Genomic DNA, 17,781 nt, shown 5'->3' on the forward strand with positions numbered 1-17,781 from the left:
GTCTGTCACGCGACTCTGTTCCCCTTTCAGGCTGTCTTTACATTTATTTTGAAAGATGAAGCTCACGATTATGGTAAGGGGCGTTACATTTCCGACGAGTGCTTGCGGTGTTCGGCCAATCACAATGCACTGGGTCAGCTGGCCAATCAGAGCAGACTGCGCTTGTCGGAAGGAGGGACTTTGTAGAAAATGAAGCGTTTGAAAGAGGTGGGGCACAGAGGACCTACAATAATGTACAGTATTTGAAAAATAATGTGTTTTTTGAACATTAAAGCATGTCAACATATTCTGTTACACCAAATACACAAAATAATGATCTTTAAAAAAAGCATCATATGACCCCTTTAAGCTCCCAGCATTTAGTCCTGACACACAATAACAGAATAAAAGCAAACAAAAGCCACATGAGCACAGTGGTGGTTAGTGCTGTGTTCAAAATATCGATACGACGATGTATCGTCACAGAGATTTGACGATATGAGTATCCATACAGCTGGCCCTGTATCGATATTGTGGCACGTGTGCAGCGGTGGACTGCGCTTAATTTGTTTAAAATTTTACAACGTTTAAAATTGAGTAGAAAAGTGTGAGGTTTCTAAAAAAGAATGAGTAGAGCATATATAGGCTACAACAAGGTTTAATCTGGCCGCAGAGGAACACAACTGGGTTGCCTGATATAAAGAGACGTAATCCCCAAAAAAGAGCTTCACACTTGCGCAATACAGAAATATCTGGCAACCATATGCATGCACTCTCTCCACTGTGGATAAACTCGCTTGCTTTCTGAAAACACTCCTGAATGTCTGAGTTTGGCCGCAACGTGATCTGTGTGTGTGACTGCACTTAACATCAAACTGCTTCGGTTTCACACAAATGCTGGCACAGACGTGCATGTTCGGCTAGAGTCGCTTTGAACTCGTGCATCTTCGGAAGCGGAGCTGCGTGGAAAGTTACAAAAAATGTTGTGCGAAACGACGTCGCGCGCACTCAAAGCGAACGCGCAGAGTATAAATCAGCCTTGAGCGTGTGTGCGTTAGATACAGTGAAGACAGTGCGTTAGTTTAGAACTCATAATTTTTTTTTTTATTATTATTGTAGAGTGTGTTAATTTGTGCAATGATAACCTACCAGCAATGCAAATTATTTTTTAAATATATTAGAATGAGTACATTACAATATAAATGTATTACATTATTAATTATGGGCTTAAAAACAAGATGCAAACAATCGGAATATTGTACCTTGTGGGGAGTGCACAAATGTAAACATGAAACATATGCCATTACCTATATTGTACTGTGGTACAGTTATGGAGGCCCTTCATAATGCAGAGGTCAACTGCCTGCTCTGCCAATAGTTAGAAATGGCACTACAGTATGCAGTGTTTAATAAACAGCTGTTTTTCTAAATTCTGCTGAGGTGAAATTCAGTGCAGTCATGTATCGTGATACGTATCGCATCGTGGCCTCTGTATCGTGATACGTATCGTATCTTTGTTGGTGATACACAGCCCTAGTGGTGGTGCGGTAAACAGGTGGTTTAACAGATGACTAGTGTTACTAAAAAGCTACACTTCCATTTACATTTAATCATTTAACAGACGCTTTTATCCAAAGCGACTTACAAATGAGCAAAAGCATAAGTGATTTATCATTTGAGTCAGCAATATTAACAGTACTGCAATATTGAATATCAAGAGCAAACTAGTACAAAAGATGTAATTGTGGAAAAGTACTTTTTTTTACTGAATGCTAAACAATGCAAACAATTCACATATATAACGAGACATCCAGATAAGAAACAACATATTATAATAAAGAGGTGATTGGTAGAGTTACTATTAATAGGAAACGCCTTTACTTATGGATATGGAGCTTGATTAGAGAAGAAACAGTGGATGAAAGCTGCGTCACTTTGCTTTGTCAGTCCTGCCCTCTTTCTCTATGAGCCAAATGTAATTTGTGTCTGAATTAACACAAGCATGCTAAACAGGGCAGAGGAGGTAGCGAGGATGTAATCTCTCGCCCTCTCTCTCTCAGTCAGCCCACTGCACTGGACACACACACAATTGCATGCATCCCTGAAGATGTTGGCTTCTAGTCCACCTGCCAAGCCTGTCTGCGGAGGCCCCCAATTACGGTCTCAGAAATTCATCAGCCACACACACACACACACACAGGCTTTGTTTTAAAACCTAGCAAGCTGCCTACATAGACAGTGCTTTTGTGCATCACAGGCATGTTTGGAACACTCTTATGATGGTCAAATCTGCCATCTTGGTACTAGAGACAGCAACACAATGGTAGGCTGAATACTAATGATTCTTTCTGTAGCTTGTTCTAGCTTCATTACATCTTTACCATTAGGTTTGAAACGCAGTCTTTGAGGCCTAAATTGCAACGTCACCATGGTTTTTCTCCAACAAATCCAGAACGTTCTGCAGGATAACTGACGTTTAAAATGTTTCGAATGAGCAACAGCACTGTAATTTTTAAACTACACTTCTGAGACCTTGCAGAAAATATGAAACATCTGCATGTACAAATGGCAATTAAGAAAAAAATGTCAGGGAAATGAAAAGGCGCGCATCTACAGAAAAGCGGTGGCGAGGGGTCCTTGTGTGCGGGTGGGCCTCCTCTGATGAATCAGTGAGCTTTTCAGAAATGGCTCGATGTCATTTGAGTGGCTCGATTGGAGTCATTTGGCTTCAAAAGCCCCAGTAATAACCTGCAAATAAAAAACTGGGGGCTTTAGTCTGATCTCCAAGCTACCAAACCTCAATATTGCCTCACATAAAAAAAACGCTTTCCATCCCCCAACGGGTCCACCGCCATGCTCTCCCATATCCCATCAGACAGGGAAGAAAATCACGATGAAAAACCTTCAATAACAATCCCAGCATTAGACGGGAGACTCATCCTTTCTCAGCTCAAGGATGACTATTAATAGCTTGTTGCTTCGTTGGGCTGATTGCAACCAAACAGTTGCATTGCTTGCGTTAAGTAAGCCAGAATCCAGAGGTGACCACTTCTTAGATCTCAAAGAGAAGATCAGATGTTTCAACTGCACACGTATGGCCTGAATATTACTTATGAATCCACGAGAGAGAATTTAGCTGGAAAGGAACTGCTGGATCACAGCACAAACAAATATGTGCTGATGCAGATGTGTCTACATGTATTCGTACAGGTGTTTTGTATGACGTGTGAACAAAATTACAATATGTAACCAGCTAAATTAATCAGATTTATTTATACAGCCCTATGGCAACAGACATTAAACCACAGACATACATCTTCTCACACAGTGTGCAGCCTACAACACACACACGCCGCAACATTACAGCAGAAAGCAGTTCATAGACGACAGGTGATGTAATAGGATTTTTTTCAAAGGAGAGGGTGAGATAAACGTCTCGCTGAAACTCACTGGCAGGACTGGAGGAAAGACAAAGATAGAGTGAGAGAGAGGGGGAGGAAAACTGTCACTTCTAGATAGACCTGGTCTGTCAGCCATCTTTTCTTTTCTTTTTTTTCCAGTCAGTCTATTCCACCTGAAAAGCTCAGGAGAGAAAGACTGTTGCTGTATATAGACAGTTTTATAAACAGGGCAGCTACTGGAGCGTGTTCAAAGATGTTCTGAAGGCTGTGGGTCGACCCTGATGTTTGATCTAAGGTTAGATTCTTTTGATTGGCTGCACAAGTGTTCAACAAGCTCACAGATACAAACATTTGTAAACTAACAGGTCACATTCGTAGGACAAGCTATTTTTATGAAATGGACGTACTGTGCTGAAGACAGAGGAACAAAGACCTAATTACCCATGAGTATGTGTTAGAGTCAGGCTCAAAATACTTACAGAATATACATTTCTATTTTCTTCACAGAGTTCCTGTTATAAATGTTTTTCTTGTATTTCCTGTTTATTGTTTGCTTGTTTACAATCTTTATTTTTAAACCCATGTCCTTTCTATTACAATGTCCTTTCCATTGTTAATTATATTCCCATGTTAATTTTATTCCATGTACGGACAATCGTAAAAATCATGTTGTACTGTATATGTGTATAGTGTATGAATGTGTTTTTTTTTTTAAATATACTAATAATGTGAAAACACTGAAAACAATCTTTCTCTCACACACACACACACACACACACACACAGAGAGAAGACCAGGACTAGGTCAGTTTATTTTAAAAGCAGTCTGTTTTCCGTTTATTCTCAAAGCAATAGCACGCGATTGGACGTTTAGTCTGGAACGAGGGGTCTGACCTTGGTGGATGAACCTACATGCAGTTAGGGCTGGGCGATATAGCTAAAAAATGTATCAACGATATAATGTTTCATATCGTTCGGTATCGATAATTAGGGATGTAACAATTAACCGCGAGCCGGTTGAAAATCGATTCCAATATGTGACGATTCAAATCGGTTGAGATCAGGGTTTGAAATTAACACCCGCCAAATGCGGGTAAAAATCAGCTGTGGCGGGTAACGCTGTCAAATCACTAGCCTATTTGGTGGGCTACTTTTCGTAAATTATGTTCACTCATTAATTTCTTGGGGAAGTTCCTGCAGGCCAAATCTGCGCAGGTTTAGCGCAAATACTGAACTCATGAGACATCATGACATTATCAAGTCTATTCCAAAAGCTAAACAAAACACGCCTATAGAGGCGTGCATACGTGGCATGATGAAGTCTGGTTAGACCAACACACACAGGCTTCAGTACACGTGCGCATTTAGAGTGGTTCTTACACTGCATGATTCAGTCTATTAATATGCATTAAGAATGATCACAATTCAAGATAAGGAGGCAGAAAATGTATATATATCAATTCATATAGTTAATCAATATCACACGAAGAGTGACGTTTTTTCTTAAAAAATCAGCATGGTTACAAATGTGATATTTATTTTATACAACAGTTCAATAAACAATAAGTTAATATAAAGAGACTTACGTTTTAGACACCATATTGTTTTTTTTTTCCTGCGCTATTTCTGTGCTATTTCGCCAACAAAAAACATTCCAAACACAGTCACAGTACTGTTTTGCATCTCTGAGCAACATGACGTTGTTTTGTTTCTGAATGAATCAACCGTGTAAATGATTCAATCGCAATGACTAGCTTAACAGTGACTTGCTGCCACCTACTGGTGGTTTAAATTTCACATTTAAAGTATCTTTTCATTTTTTAAATAATTTCAAGTATCATTATTCAACATTTCATGCATTTGTAACTGCAGTTTAAAGCATTCCATGTCCCTCTAAGCTGCATTAACATGTGTAAATGCATCTAAATGCCACTTCATATGCAACTTCTGCAAAGATTAATTTAATTGATACTGATTTAATTTGTTTAGTAACAGCCTAAATGTATTATTATTATAATTGACTGATTAAATGTAAGAATTTGACTCAAAAGATGTACACTTTTAGAAAAAAATGGCTGTATAAAGGTAAGAGTGCCCATAAAAGTAAAAAATCAATTTAAACTTATCGGAAAAGATTAATTTCCATCACTGCTGTGAACTGACCACACAGAATATGAAGAATATCAAAAACTTTAAGAAGCATTTCTGTTTTTTTTTTTTTTTGGCTAGTAGAAGTTATGAATGGCCGGTAACTTAATTTAATAGCCAAATCGGTTGGTGAGTGAAAAAGTTAATTTCAATCCCTGGTTGAGATGCTAAACTTACTGTCTTTAAAAAAGTTAAGATGGTATTTTTTCCTTTTCATCTTTCCTCTGTATAATGCATATTAAAAGTTCATAAGTTCAGCGCTGCTTTGTTTACAGCGGAAACCAAGGAAACGCTTTATGCGCCACCTGCTGGCAGAGAGTGAATCTGCATCTCATTCAGCTCGTCTGCTGTTTCATGCAGATATTTTTATGTATAGTTTCACAAAACTGAAGTCAAACCATTCTGTTTTTGCTTCAAATTTCGAAATTATACAATCTAATTTAGATTAATAACTGCTCATGTTGCATGTATGCAGCATCTTTGTTTGAATCAAGATTAAAATGCAGTGGTTGCCTCTAATTTTAAAAGGAAAGAGCACAGACAAAGCCTTATTTTGTTTATATGAAGAGATTTATTTTGTGTTATTTATTTGATTTGGGGTTTGTTTTAAAATTTCAATGTAGTTTTGTTATTTACATTTACATTATATTTAAATTGTCATTTAGCAGACACTTTTGTCCAAAGCAACTTACAAATGAGGACAATAGAAGCAATCAAAACCAACAAAAGGGCAGTAATATGCAAGTGCTATATTAGTATATTATTATAGTGTTATTTCAATTTCACAAAGAAATGTGCAGCATTTTGTCCAAGCAACAATAAAAGGACACATGTAATGATTAACTTCTTAAAACTCATTTTGTTAAAAAAATAATAATAATCGTGAATCGAATTGTGAAATCAAAATCGTGAGTTGAGTGAATAGTTACATCCCTATTGATAATTATTGACATTTTTATAACCTTTTTTTAAAGTGGAGCAATAGAATTTTTTTTTTTTAATTTAACCACTGTATTTTTAAATTAACCCAATTTATTGAGACAAACAACAAATATTTTTTGTTTTAACAAACACAAAAAAAAAATGTAATAAATATCTAATTTCTAATGTTTTATATGCAGACTAAATAGGTCTGAAGGAAACTTTTGGCTTGTCTCCCAAGGCCACAGGAGGGCGCAATGAGCAAAATAATGCAGCACATTTAAATTGTCAACACAAGGAAACGTCTATAAAAAAAACCTGCATTACGTCTAAATTAACTTGTATAAGTCAAAAATAATTTCAGAAATTGCATAAACAAAACAGCATCATGTATTTATGCACTGCTTAATACAAAGAGCCGAACTCGCCCATCACGCAGATTGCATTTAAAAACATAAGAGATGCAGTGAAAAGGAATAAACCACAAATTCGTGACGGGTTTTCTAAAGGTTTAAACTATTTTAACTTTGCATGGTTACATCTCGTGTGAGACGCGAATGTAGTCATATTTGTCTGTCTAAAAATGCGCCGAATATTCATCTGTGTGAATGGCTTGGTTTCGGTTTTCACCTAATCAAGATCTTCTCCGCATTGAGCTTCTATATTTCTCTAATATTTTGAATGCATAACACAGCAGCGGCGCATCTCGTGGGCTAGACTAACAAAACATTAAAGTGCAACAACGTCACTTACATCACCGCATCTCGTGCGCCACTAATGTCACTCCCTGATGCACACCTAACATTCAAATGCAAATATTTATTTTAAATTCGACAAGTATTCATTCTTTATTTACAAACTCCTCATCACAGGCAGGCACAGCACTCATTTCAGCATGTGTTCGTGTATGCTGTCTGCGTCACTCATAGCACGTGCCTATATCGTGCACTAGGGCTGCACGATTAATTAAATGCGATTGTCATGCGCATTTTGTTAGTAAATCCAGTTCTATAATCAGCAGTAAATCATCATCACGTGCTTTCAGATGGAGCAGCATTTACTACACAGAGCCGTAGTTCACTGACAAGTTACGCAAAAAAAAAAAGACGATTTTATTGCGAGATTATGAAATCGAAGAAGGTGTACCGTCGATAAATATTGATACCGTTTTATCGCCCAGGCCTACATGCAGTTCTTCCTGCATGCTTTTTCCCTTCTCACTCGACACTTTAAACAAGACCTCTCGCCGCCATTAGACTTAATTTTAAAATAACCTTTTACAGTATAAGAGCTAGAATTGTGAATTGAGCTCAAAATGTAAAGCAAGCTCCCTTTATTCCTGGAACTGTAACTAGATCAGGTGTCAAACCACAGTGTTTAATATACAGCGAGTTTACATTATAAAACACCAATAAAACATCTTCCATCTGACTGAAAGGCAACTGAGAAATCATTACTTAAATATCAACACCTCCGAATCACCAGTCATGAACACTTTATTCTCAATCAAGATGCTGATTGGATGACCGAGCCAAGTCACCTGCCTGAAAGAGCAAATCAGAGAGACTGTGACTTTAGTAAATGCTACCGTTTCCCGGCTCAGTAATGGCTGCAATTATTCTTCCTTTCCCTGCGTGTTTAGAACATTTGGGTGGAAACGTCTGTGTGTGTGTTGTGAAACAGTGACTCATGCTAACCACCAGGGGGGAGAATAATGAGGCGAGACTTGCAGGGAACACAGTGAGAGAGAAATAGATTTGAGGGGGTCAGCTGGGGATTCTATGTACACTGGTGTGTGTGTGTGTGTGTCCTCCTACTTGCGTTTGCTCAAACACACAAACAGTCACTCTATATTTTCCATGGCATGACTGTGATGTTTATTCTATACTGGTCAGCCATGTTTTCCAGTAGCTGTTCCTGCTATTCTGAGACAGACGTCACATGAACACACTCTTAAACATCTAAATACATTAACTTACAGACAATACAAGATAATTTGCCATGCCAGGAATAAACTACATTTCACAACATATTGAAATAGAAAAACTATAATAACGTTTGATAATTTTTCTGTTTTACTGTATTTTTGATCAAATAAATGCAGTCTTGGTGAGCATAAAACACCTAAACTTCAATTTTTCCCCTGATCAAATTTGCATCATTCCTAACAATACCCCCTTACCTATAGTAAAATTACCTTAACGTTCAGCTTTCCGGGTCATATAGAGGTGAACATATTTCTCAAGTAAAGCAGCAATCATTACAGGAAGTGCTTAAATGTAAAGGCCAATTTAAAAAAGAAACATTCTGCACAAAATAAAGATAAGCATCATAATTAACTCTGCTTCAGAATCAGAGAAAACTGGGGTTACGGTATGTGTGTGTGGTGGTCCGCTGGGACAGGTAGGGTGGCCTTTATCAGGGCCGTCAGAGGGAAAACGCATTTTATGCTCTGCTTACCCCCCTTTTCTCTTTCCTCCCCTCTCCCTTGTCCACATAGCAGAAGAATTAGGCAGCAAAATTGCTCCCTGTGTGACATGGGCCACCAGTGTGTGTGTGATTATGTCTGTGAATATGAGAGAAATGTCAAACATGATCATCTAAACGTCAAGCTACATCTTGTGTGCGCAGGTGGAAACCGTTCTCTTCAATGTAGAACAAACTCCAAAAAGATCCCACTCTACTACTAGAACATGGCGTGTGGCATTTCGGCACCATTCCCAGCTTCCTGCAGGGGCCTGATAAAAACTACTACTGCTGAACTAGTTTATGACAGAGAGTCCTCATTTACACCCAAACATGTTTCCTTCTGCTAGAGAACCAAGAGTAAACCTTCTCACCTCTAGAGTTCATCAGACACTATAATTGTCAATCATCTGTCACTACAGTAACAGTCAATCGGCCCTGCTTGATTCTAAAAGGATCAGCAGCATCATAAAACAGAACAATGTAGAAAGTGCAGGTCTGAGACTTACATCTGGATACTCTTTGACGGGTACAAAGAGTTTCTCCTGCAGATGTACGATGGGTCCCACTGGCTCTGGTAACTCCAGGGGGTGTTTGTCCACCAGACCGTTCACTGTGTCGTTATACATGTCTTTCCTCACTCTGGTTATCTCTGCAAGTAGAAAAAAAAAAAAAAAAAAGACAAACATTAGAAACGGCTGAGAGAGAGAAAAAACAGACAAAAAGTCACGAAATGCAACATTCCCTTCATTCACGTGAGATGCCATATTCCAGTGCACTTCCCCATAAATTCAGTTGCCAAATATCATGAGAAAAATCAACAAACAGACATTTTTAAATTTCATTGTAACAGGAACTCACATGCACACAGTAAGACCGTTTTAAACAGAGACTCTTTCATAGCTGGCAGCTCCAGACGAGGTTAAACTGCTGCTGCCAAAACATGATTAAGCTCAGGATGTCCATTCCTGTCACACTTACACACACAGCTTAACCTCATGATCATTCCCTCCCTCACACATAGTGGCTGTGCTTTAAAACCTAGTGAGCTAAACTAGCTGATAGTTAGAGTTTGAAACAACCAGATGGCGCATCAACAACCAATCACAGACCTGTTGTGGAATATAGAGGTGAATTAGACAAAAAGATCTATCTACATTAAGAGTCAGTACTAGGGACACACCGATCTGATACCAGGAAAAGTGTCGGAACGTTGGGGGTGTTTTGAAATGGAATGAGCACCAGGCATGCAAATCCAACACTAGCTTTAGTCATGATTGTTCAAAAACATGAAAAGAATCATGCATTATATTCCAAGTGTTCTGGAGTTGCATGATAGCCCTGAATGACAAACAAGCTGGAATTCAAGTTTGCTGCTCTCAAATAATTCTCCACTCTGCAAACACTACTGTGGTCAGTAAGATTTTTTAATCTTTTAAAAGAAGTCTCAAAAAGAATAAATTTTTCTATTTGATTGTATTTTAAAATGTAATTTATTCATAAATAGTTCAAAACAGTGAACAGAAACTACAATTGTTTAAAAGAGAATTTCTTGTAACAAATTTTTTTTTCTGTAACAATTTTATTAAACAACATTAAAAATGAAATGATTGAAAACATAAATAAATATATGCATGTATTGCATTCTGTTCTGCACTACTAGGCATAAATCCGCACTGACACATGTCGTCACCGGTCTCAGAGCAGTATCAAGGAAAAAAAAGTGGGATCACACCATCACTAGTGCTTACAAACTAGAGAAAACTCTGACAGAGCGTTTGACGACTATGAAAGTGTAAGATCCAGGTCAGTCTGAATTCAAGTGGGAATAGAGCAAATTGGATTTCCTAACAGACAACTGGACCAATCTCTCTGAAATTCTCATTGGTTGCTGGATGCCTATCTAAGAGTAATTTTTGGCCACATGGAATATCACTTTTACAAACCCTTGCATTTTCCCCTACACAGCAGTCCGTCTAGAAGACAATGGATTTGCAGCATTCTCTGATGAATTGCAAACTAATGTGTGGCACCTTGAAGTTGACTCTGAAGAACTGACTTGAGGCGGCCTACAACACTGATACTAAGTGTGTGGGTGTTTCATGGGGCCCCAGAATCCTGGGAGGGGTTGAAGGGTGACAAAACCAGATCAGAACAACAGCAGCTCATGTATGGGATGATATTAGACTCTAAATGATTAATAAATGCACGCACAATTAACCATGTACTGCATATATTTTATACATGTATCTTACTAACCACAAACAAATACCTTTCAATTTGAAAGGAACTCGGGATTAAATGATTGTGCAGCAATTTGTACAAATACAGACATGTTTTTGAATAAAAATGTTCTGTTCTGCATTAATATATCATAACTTGCTAATGCAAAAAGGAATAATGTGCATATGTGGATCAGGTGACAAGCGTCCATTAATTGACGTCTAGTTTGAGTCGATCTTGTTTGGTTCATTTGGATTTTGAGACTTAATTTTCACAGTTTACAGCATTTCACGTCTCTTCTGAGTCGATTAATTTGAATTTTGAGACTTTCGTTCCGCCCTATTAGCCTTGCCCAATCCCCACACACACAGCTCGCGATCCACGGGCAGCTGAGCCACAGAACACCCCCGACCACTAGATGGCACTAGCCCCAGTCACATGTGCGCATTCCATCGTGTACGGTTTCATGAATGTTACATTGTGTTTTCTTTGTTTCTTTTTGGTTTGGCTAGTCTCTTCTACCATAGAAATATAATAAATATGTTTTATTGAACTTGTTCTAATTTAACTTGTCTTAAGACACAGAATAGCTTATATTAATTTTGCCAAACAAGAACTTGTCAATTATTCCTTCCTTGCAGGCTATTATTATGCAAAGATGAAGTTGACGATGCTGATTAGCCATCTTTGCAGTATGAGAGAAATGCACCTTTCATATAGTCCTAGTGCATTGCTAGTGCATAAAATAGTCAACCAAACATATAGATATACTATAGAATCTAGATACACTGGTTAATTAAAACGGCCTGTAGTACAATCCGTGCCGTTCAGCCTGAGCTTGGGCCAAGCACATATTTGCTCATGTGAAGAGGATGATTTTTCATGTGAAGACAACCATGATTTTTTTTTGGGGGGGGAAAGTGGGTTAAGTACAAAGCCTGGTTTACAAAGGCCTAATAAATAGCCAACATTGTGAATATGGAAACATTTGGATTCGTGCCAAATGAGAGAGCAAGAAAGAGGATTATAGGGCCAAACAATTAAAAAAAAACATCTCCAGAATAAAGTCATTAGCCTATAATGCGAGATTAAACTCATTAAATATCCAGAAAAATAGAGAAATAAAATGGAGAATAAAAATTATAAAATTTTGAGAATAAAGTCATTCATCAGCATCATCAAATTCATCTTTGCAGACACTCACTCAGAAAACAGTTTAGTAATAAGTTGCCTAAACAAAATATGTTATGGTTATTTATGTGATCCGCTTGAGCGCAGAATAGCCTATAAAATGCTCATTTAGTATAGTTTAAGTTAATTTAATAGTTTAATTAAATATAAACGTGTGATTACTAATGGCTTAAATGAGTGACTATAATAGCCCTTTTAATAATAATAATAATAATAGTAATAATAATAATAATAATAATACAAGGAAGGAATAACTGACAACGTGCCGTTGAATTACAGAAAAAAAAAAACTGTACACAATGGAATGCGCACATGTGACTGGGGCTAGTGCCATCTAGTGGTCGCTGATTTTCTGTGGCTCAGCTGCGTGTGGATCGCGAGCTGTGTGTGTGTGGATTGGGCAAGGCTTAAAGGGCGGAACGAAAGTCTCAATTCAAATGATTCAAATTGAATCGACTCAGAAGAGACGTGAATGAATGCACGCGTGTCGCCTGATCCACAAATGCGCATTTTAATCGCTACATGCACAAATCATGATACTTTAATACAAACTATAACATTTGTATTCACAAATATGTCTCTATTTGAACAATATGCTGCACATTAAATGTAATTCTTAACTCTGCAGACACCGGTTGAAAAGCATTTGTTTCAGTGTAGTGAGCACATTTGCGATTTTTTTCAAATTGTGTACACAATGAATTGCACTGGGACTTGTTTGTTGGTAGTTGTGTGTGTGGGGGACGTGAAATGCTGTAAACTGCGAAAATGAAGTCTCAAAATCCAAATGAACCAAACAAGATCGACTCGAACGAGACGTCAATTAATGCACGCGTGTCACCTGATCCGCTTATGCACGGATTCCTTTTCGCATGAGAAATTTATGATATATTAATGCAGAACAGAACATTTTTATTCACAAACATGTCTGTATTTGTACAAATTGCTGAACAATCATTTAATCCCGAATTCCACAGACTAAAATTGAAAGGTATTTGTTTGTGGTTAGTAAGATACATGTATAACATTTATGCAGTACATGGATAATTGTGCGTGCATCTATTAATCATTTTGAGTCTAATATCATCCCATACTCATGGCCCATGTAAGGATGAAACCTTTTACACAACGTAGTTTCTCTCACACATGCAATGAGTCCCAGAAGTTGCGACACAACTGCTGCAAGTATATTAGCCACATTTACAGAACTCAATCCATCTTCTCTTTTGACCCGAGCGCAACCTCATATTCCTCCACCCTTCTCTTTTTCCATCCCTCACTCTCAGCCCGTCTCTCCCCCTCCACCTTTTCCACACACTACAGCAGGAAGGATTTCTCTCTGGCTCTCTGGAGTAAAAGTGCTGTGTGTCTGCATGTTTTATATTCTTGGAGTGCAAGTGAGTAGTTTAAAGTAAAAGCAGGAATTAAAAAATTTAAATATCCTCGACTCAACCAGAAATGGGTCATGAACAAGAATGCCGTTCATTTAAATCTTCTCCCAGGCTCACACAGTATACATCCCTCACCATATGACCTTTCAATATACATCAGAAATAAACGTAAGTGTAAATGATAACCTGCGGTGTACATTTTTTGCAATGTTTTATTTTTGCCTGTCTTTGTCACACACATACACACCTAAAAGCACTCTTAAAGAAAAGGAGCAAATAAAACATTTAAACTAAAGTGTTTCTGTCCTTGTGCTGTACTAGAGAGGCACAGCGAAATGCCACATCACCATAAAGTAGGAGCGAAAGAGAGAGCGATATCGAGCACATGCCATGGTCACTAGTAGTCTAATGGTTAAGTACCTTGTTTGCCAGCACAAAGGTCGCAGTTTAAACTCTACTAAGGGATGAGGCAGGAATGTGAAGTGGTGACAACAGATCCTGGCTCATTAAGCAAGACACTGAGCCCCACAATCGCTCAAGGGTCAGGCTGCTGGTCTGGGGTTGTTTTTTTGAGGTGGTGGTGGCATTCTTTGCACATTCTTTGTGCAAGTTGTGACTGTTCTGGGATTACTTTGATAGGTATGCTGATGATGTGCTGCCTGTTCCACTACCCATAAATAAACTACTGGTCACTGTACAGTTATGAAAACACAATGTGGGCTACCCTACACTTTAGGTGTGGGAAAAACAATTTACAGACCAATTAATTAACAAAAAATCATAATGCACTGCTGAAATGCAACCATAATTGTTTTTTGTAATGGCACTGAAAAAATTATATGAAGACTTCCTACCCCTGTTGAACCGTTCATAAGTCTGTAAGATTTTAAATGTTTTTGAAATAATTATTTTATGCTCACCAAGGCTGAATTTATTTGATCAAAAACAGTGACAATACTAATACAATTTTCCATAGTTTTCTTTTTCTTTAATATATATTTTATATATTCTATTAAGGTTTGCTGCGATAGTGTTGACGGTGTTAAGCCGCAACACCGGTTACGTCACTTGCCCACAGTGGCACCGTGGATTTTTATAGTAATGGGAGAGAGCAGACACTATAATTAAAAACTGAACACGGTTGCTCAATGCAGTATGCTGAACAACAGTCGCATCACAGATCAGCAGCAGTCAGATTTCATTTATCACGTGAGGAGAGTGAGTCGAGACAAACAAGACGATGGCGGAAGATTTAGTTTCGAAATGAAATGCAAAAGCGTCTGTTTGCCAATATTTTGGATTTTGAAAAGCCTGTTGACTTTTGCCGTTAATCTAAGGTGATTTTGGAAGTTTTTTTTAAATATCTGTTTGTTATATTGGTTCCTTATATTCTAAAATTGGTGTTTGCTGATTTTTACTTTATTTAAACTGTGTAATTTATTTATTTCATTTTACATCAAGATGTATGCCGTGCCTCCAAACCTTCTAATTCGTTTTGTTAATAAACATTCTGTTTATTTATTTGGTTCCACAGTGCTTGCAGATTTTCATTTTCACATTGCTCTGTGTTTAATATTTTGAGTTTATAATTGTACAGTTATAATTGTACTGAGTTTGTCGTTGTACAGTTTTGTTGTCCATTCAAGCAATTGATACGTAATTGCCACTACTTTGAAAGTGAAAGTAAAATGCGCACTGGCATTTACAAGCTATTTAAAAGCAAAGGAAATAAGAGAGGGAAAACTCCAACAATCTTTTCCCAATATTTTTAAAGATTATATGATGAATAGAAATAAAAAAAATAAATACAAAAAATACAAAAACAACAACAACTTTAAAACTATTTTAAACTCAGTTTTCTAACAGTGTAAAAATCTAAACTGCCACTGTTGATCATTTAAAAATAAAATAAAAACCCGCTGAGTACAACGATAGAGCTTGAAAGATCAAAGACAATTTTTTATATAACTCCGACTGGATTCGTCTGAAAGAAGAAAGTCATATACACCTAGGATGACTTCAGGTTGAGTAATTTATGGGCTAATTTAAATGTTTGGGTGAACTAACCCTTTAAGACTTTTTCTGGCCTTACATTTAACCTGATCCCTGACATAACACACAACCTAACGCCCCAATCTCGACTTCATCTCGCTGCGCATTCCCAGATTGTCCTGCTGCAGTCCGGGTTTCCGCAGAGCCATTATGAGGAGCTAAATTTAGCAGGAAGGCTTGTCACACCTGATGATATGGTGCAGGGTTATAGAGTAGAGCTGTTGAGGAGGGGGTGGGTTTGGGGTTATAATTCAGGACGAGAGCACAACACAGTTACTGCGGTGGTTTAATGGCCACCCAGCAGGGCGCAGTGTCTAACCAAACCCTGTAGATTACTCTTACACCCAACCCATATGCTGCACAGGGAATCCAACAGCTTCAAGTGGTCTATGGTCACAAGAAGAGGCTGGTCACAGCTGGTCTCTACAGAGGCAGGTGAGTTTGGGACACTGGGAAACAAAAGAATTGACACAGCCCGGCCGTTCCAGCCAAATACACATGAATGCACAGGTGTTTTCTGTATCTCTATTCAGCCACGGTGCTGCTGTTGAACAACTGATACAAAATAAATATTTTTTTGAGCTGTGAGATTGTAGTTTAAACTGAATGTGATTGAAGAGACTGGATACCCCGACATAATACCAAAGTAATAAATAAACAGACAACACATCTATTACAATATTTTTTATTGGATGCATGAACAGCAGATATTCATTGTGAACACTGTAGGGTAGGGGTGTGTGATATGATGATTTTTGATCATGGATGATTAAAATGTCTCCACAATCTGCTTTTGAATTAATACCGTAGTATCGCGCTACAGCGCACATCTCTATTAGTTGCTGTTCTTTATCAGTTACAGTAACAGGAGAGTTACACTCACAGGACACTGCACTTCACAATCACATAAGTACATTATTTGCATGTGCTTTGAAGCCTTGCCGGTTAAACATTTCATGTGTGCGCTGTTCTGACATGCACACCTGAAGAGCGCGCACTCTAAAAAGCCTGTCAAACAGCGTCTGATTACTGGACTAAGTTATCGTTTGCGTCTGATTGCACTAATACTGTCAAAAACTCACAAGTTTTACATATAAACACAGTTGGTTATGTCTAAAGTGACCGTACTAAACATAGGGCTGGGTATCGTTCAAAATTTTTAGATTCCGATATCTTGACTTCGATATCGGTTCCTGAAAGACACTTTTTTCGATACCAATTTTATGAAATCAATTTTAACAAGATTAAATTATCTAAAAAAAAAATTTGGTTTTATTTTTCAGCTTGTTGAGGTTTATACAAACTCAAAGACTCATCTCCTGAGCCACTGCACAAAGGAACAAAATGTAACCAACCCAATAAATCAGTGCAAAATAGTTTTAATAAAGCTCAAATAGTCTTCAGTTTTCACATCTGTTAGGCTCAGACAGAATCATGATTTCTATTTATTTTCCACTGATTTACTGATGAGCATTAGCAGCTTCCAGCGCTGTCTGCTTGTGTTCTCTCTTCCATGATCACTGCTCTGACTCAGAGGTAATAACATTTAATTTCAGCAACATTACATGCTAAAACCCACATTAGATGGCAGGTCTGGATTTACCTATTTTCGTGACATAGAAAAAACGGTATCTGCATGTTAATAACCATTTTTGGGCCCCCTTCCCTATTAATATAGTAGACCTAATATTACCACCCAAGCAAACAAAAATATTTCAAATAGTTCGTCATTAGTTTGAGAACTGAGAAAGACCATACCATATAGTCGTGGCCACATAACCATCTCCGGGAGTGCATTATTTCTCTAATAATTTTAACGGCCTGGAGTCCCAACCACACGTCAAGACATTGTTCAGATCATTTGTTTCAATACATTTGACATGTTTCTGTCCTGAAATCTTGTGTGGGTTGAACTAATTTTTTTACGCACCTCATCCCAAACCTTCCGTTGCAAATTCCAAAACATCATTTTAGAGCTGATAACAGAGGCTTGAGCCATTGATATGCAGG

At 37.8% G+C, this 17,781-nt stretch overlaps 1 protein-coding gene across 3 annotated transcripts in view; it reads right to left on the reverse strand.

Annotated features, from left to right (window-relative positions):
* Positions 1 to 17,781, reverse strand: part of LOC107582510 (protein quaking-A-like) — a 111,588-nt gene that overhangs the window by 66,067 nt on the left and 27,740 nt on the right. For all 3 annotated transcript variants that reach the window (XM_016268404.1, XM_016268396.1, XM_016268413.1), the window contains exon 2: positions 9,424 to 9,566. In XM_016268404.1, the coding sequence (XP_016123890.1) occupies positions 9,424 to 9,566 (143 nt within the window). The remainder of the gene's footprint in view (positions 1 to 9,423; positions 9,567 to 17,781) is intronic.

The sequence above is a fragment of the Sinocyclocheilus grahami genome, unplaced genomic scaffold, assembly GCF_001515645.1.
Source record: "Sinocyclocheilus grahami isolate Dianchi unplaced genomic scaffold, SAMN03320097.WGS_v1.1 scaffold4.1, whole genome shotgun sequence".
Taxonomy (NCBI): Eukaryota; Metazoa; Chordata; class Actinopteri; order Cypriniformes; family Cyprinidae; genus Sinocyclocheilus; species Sinocyclocheilus grahami.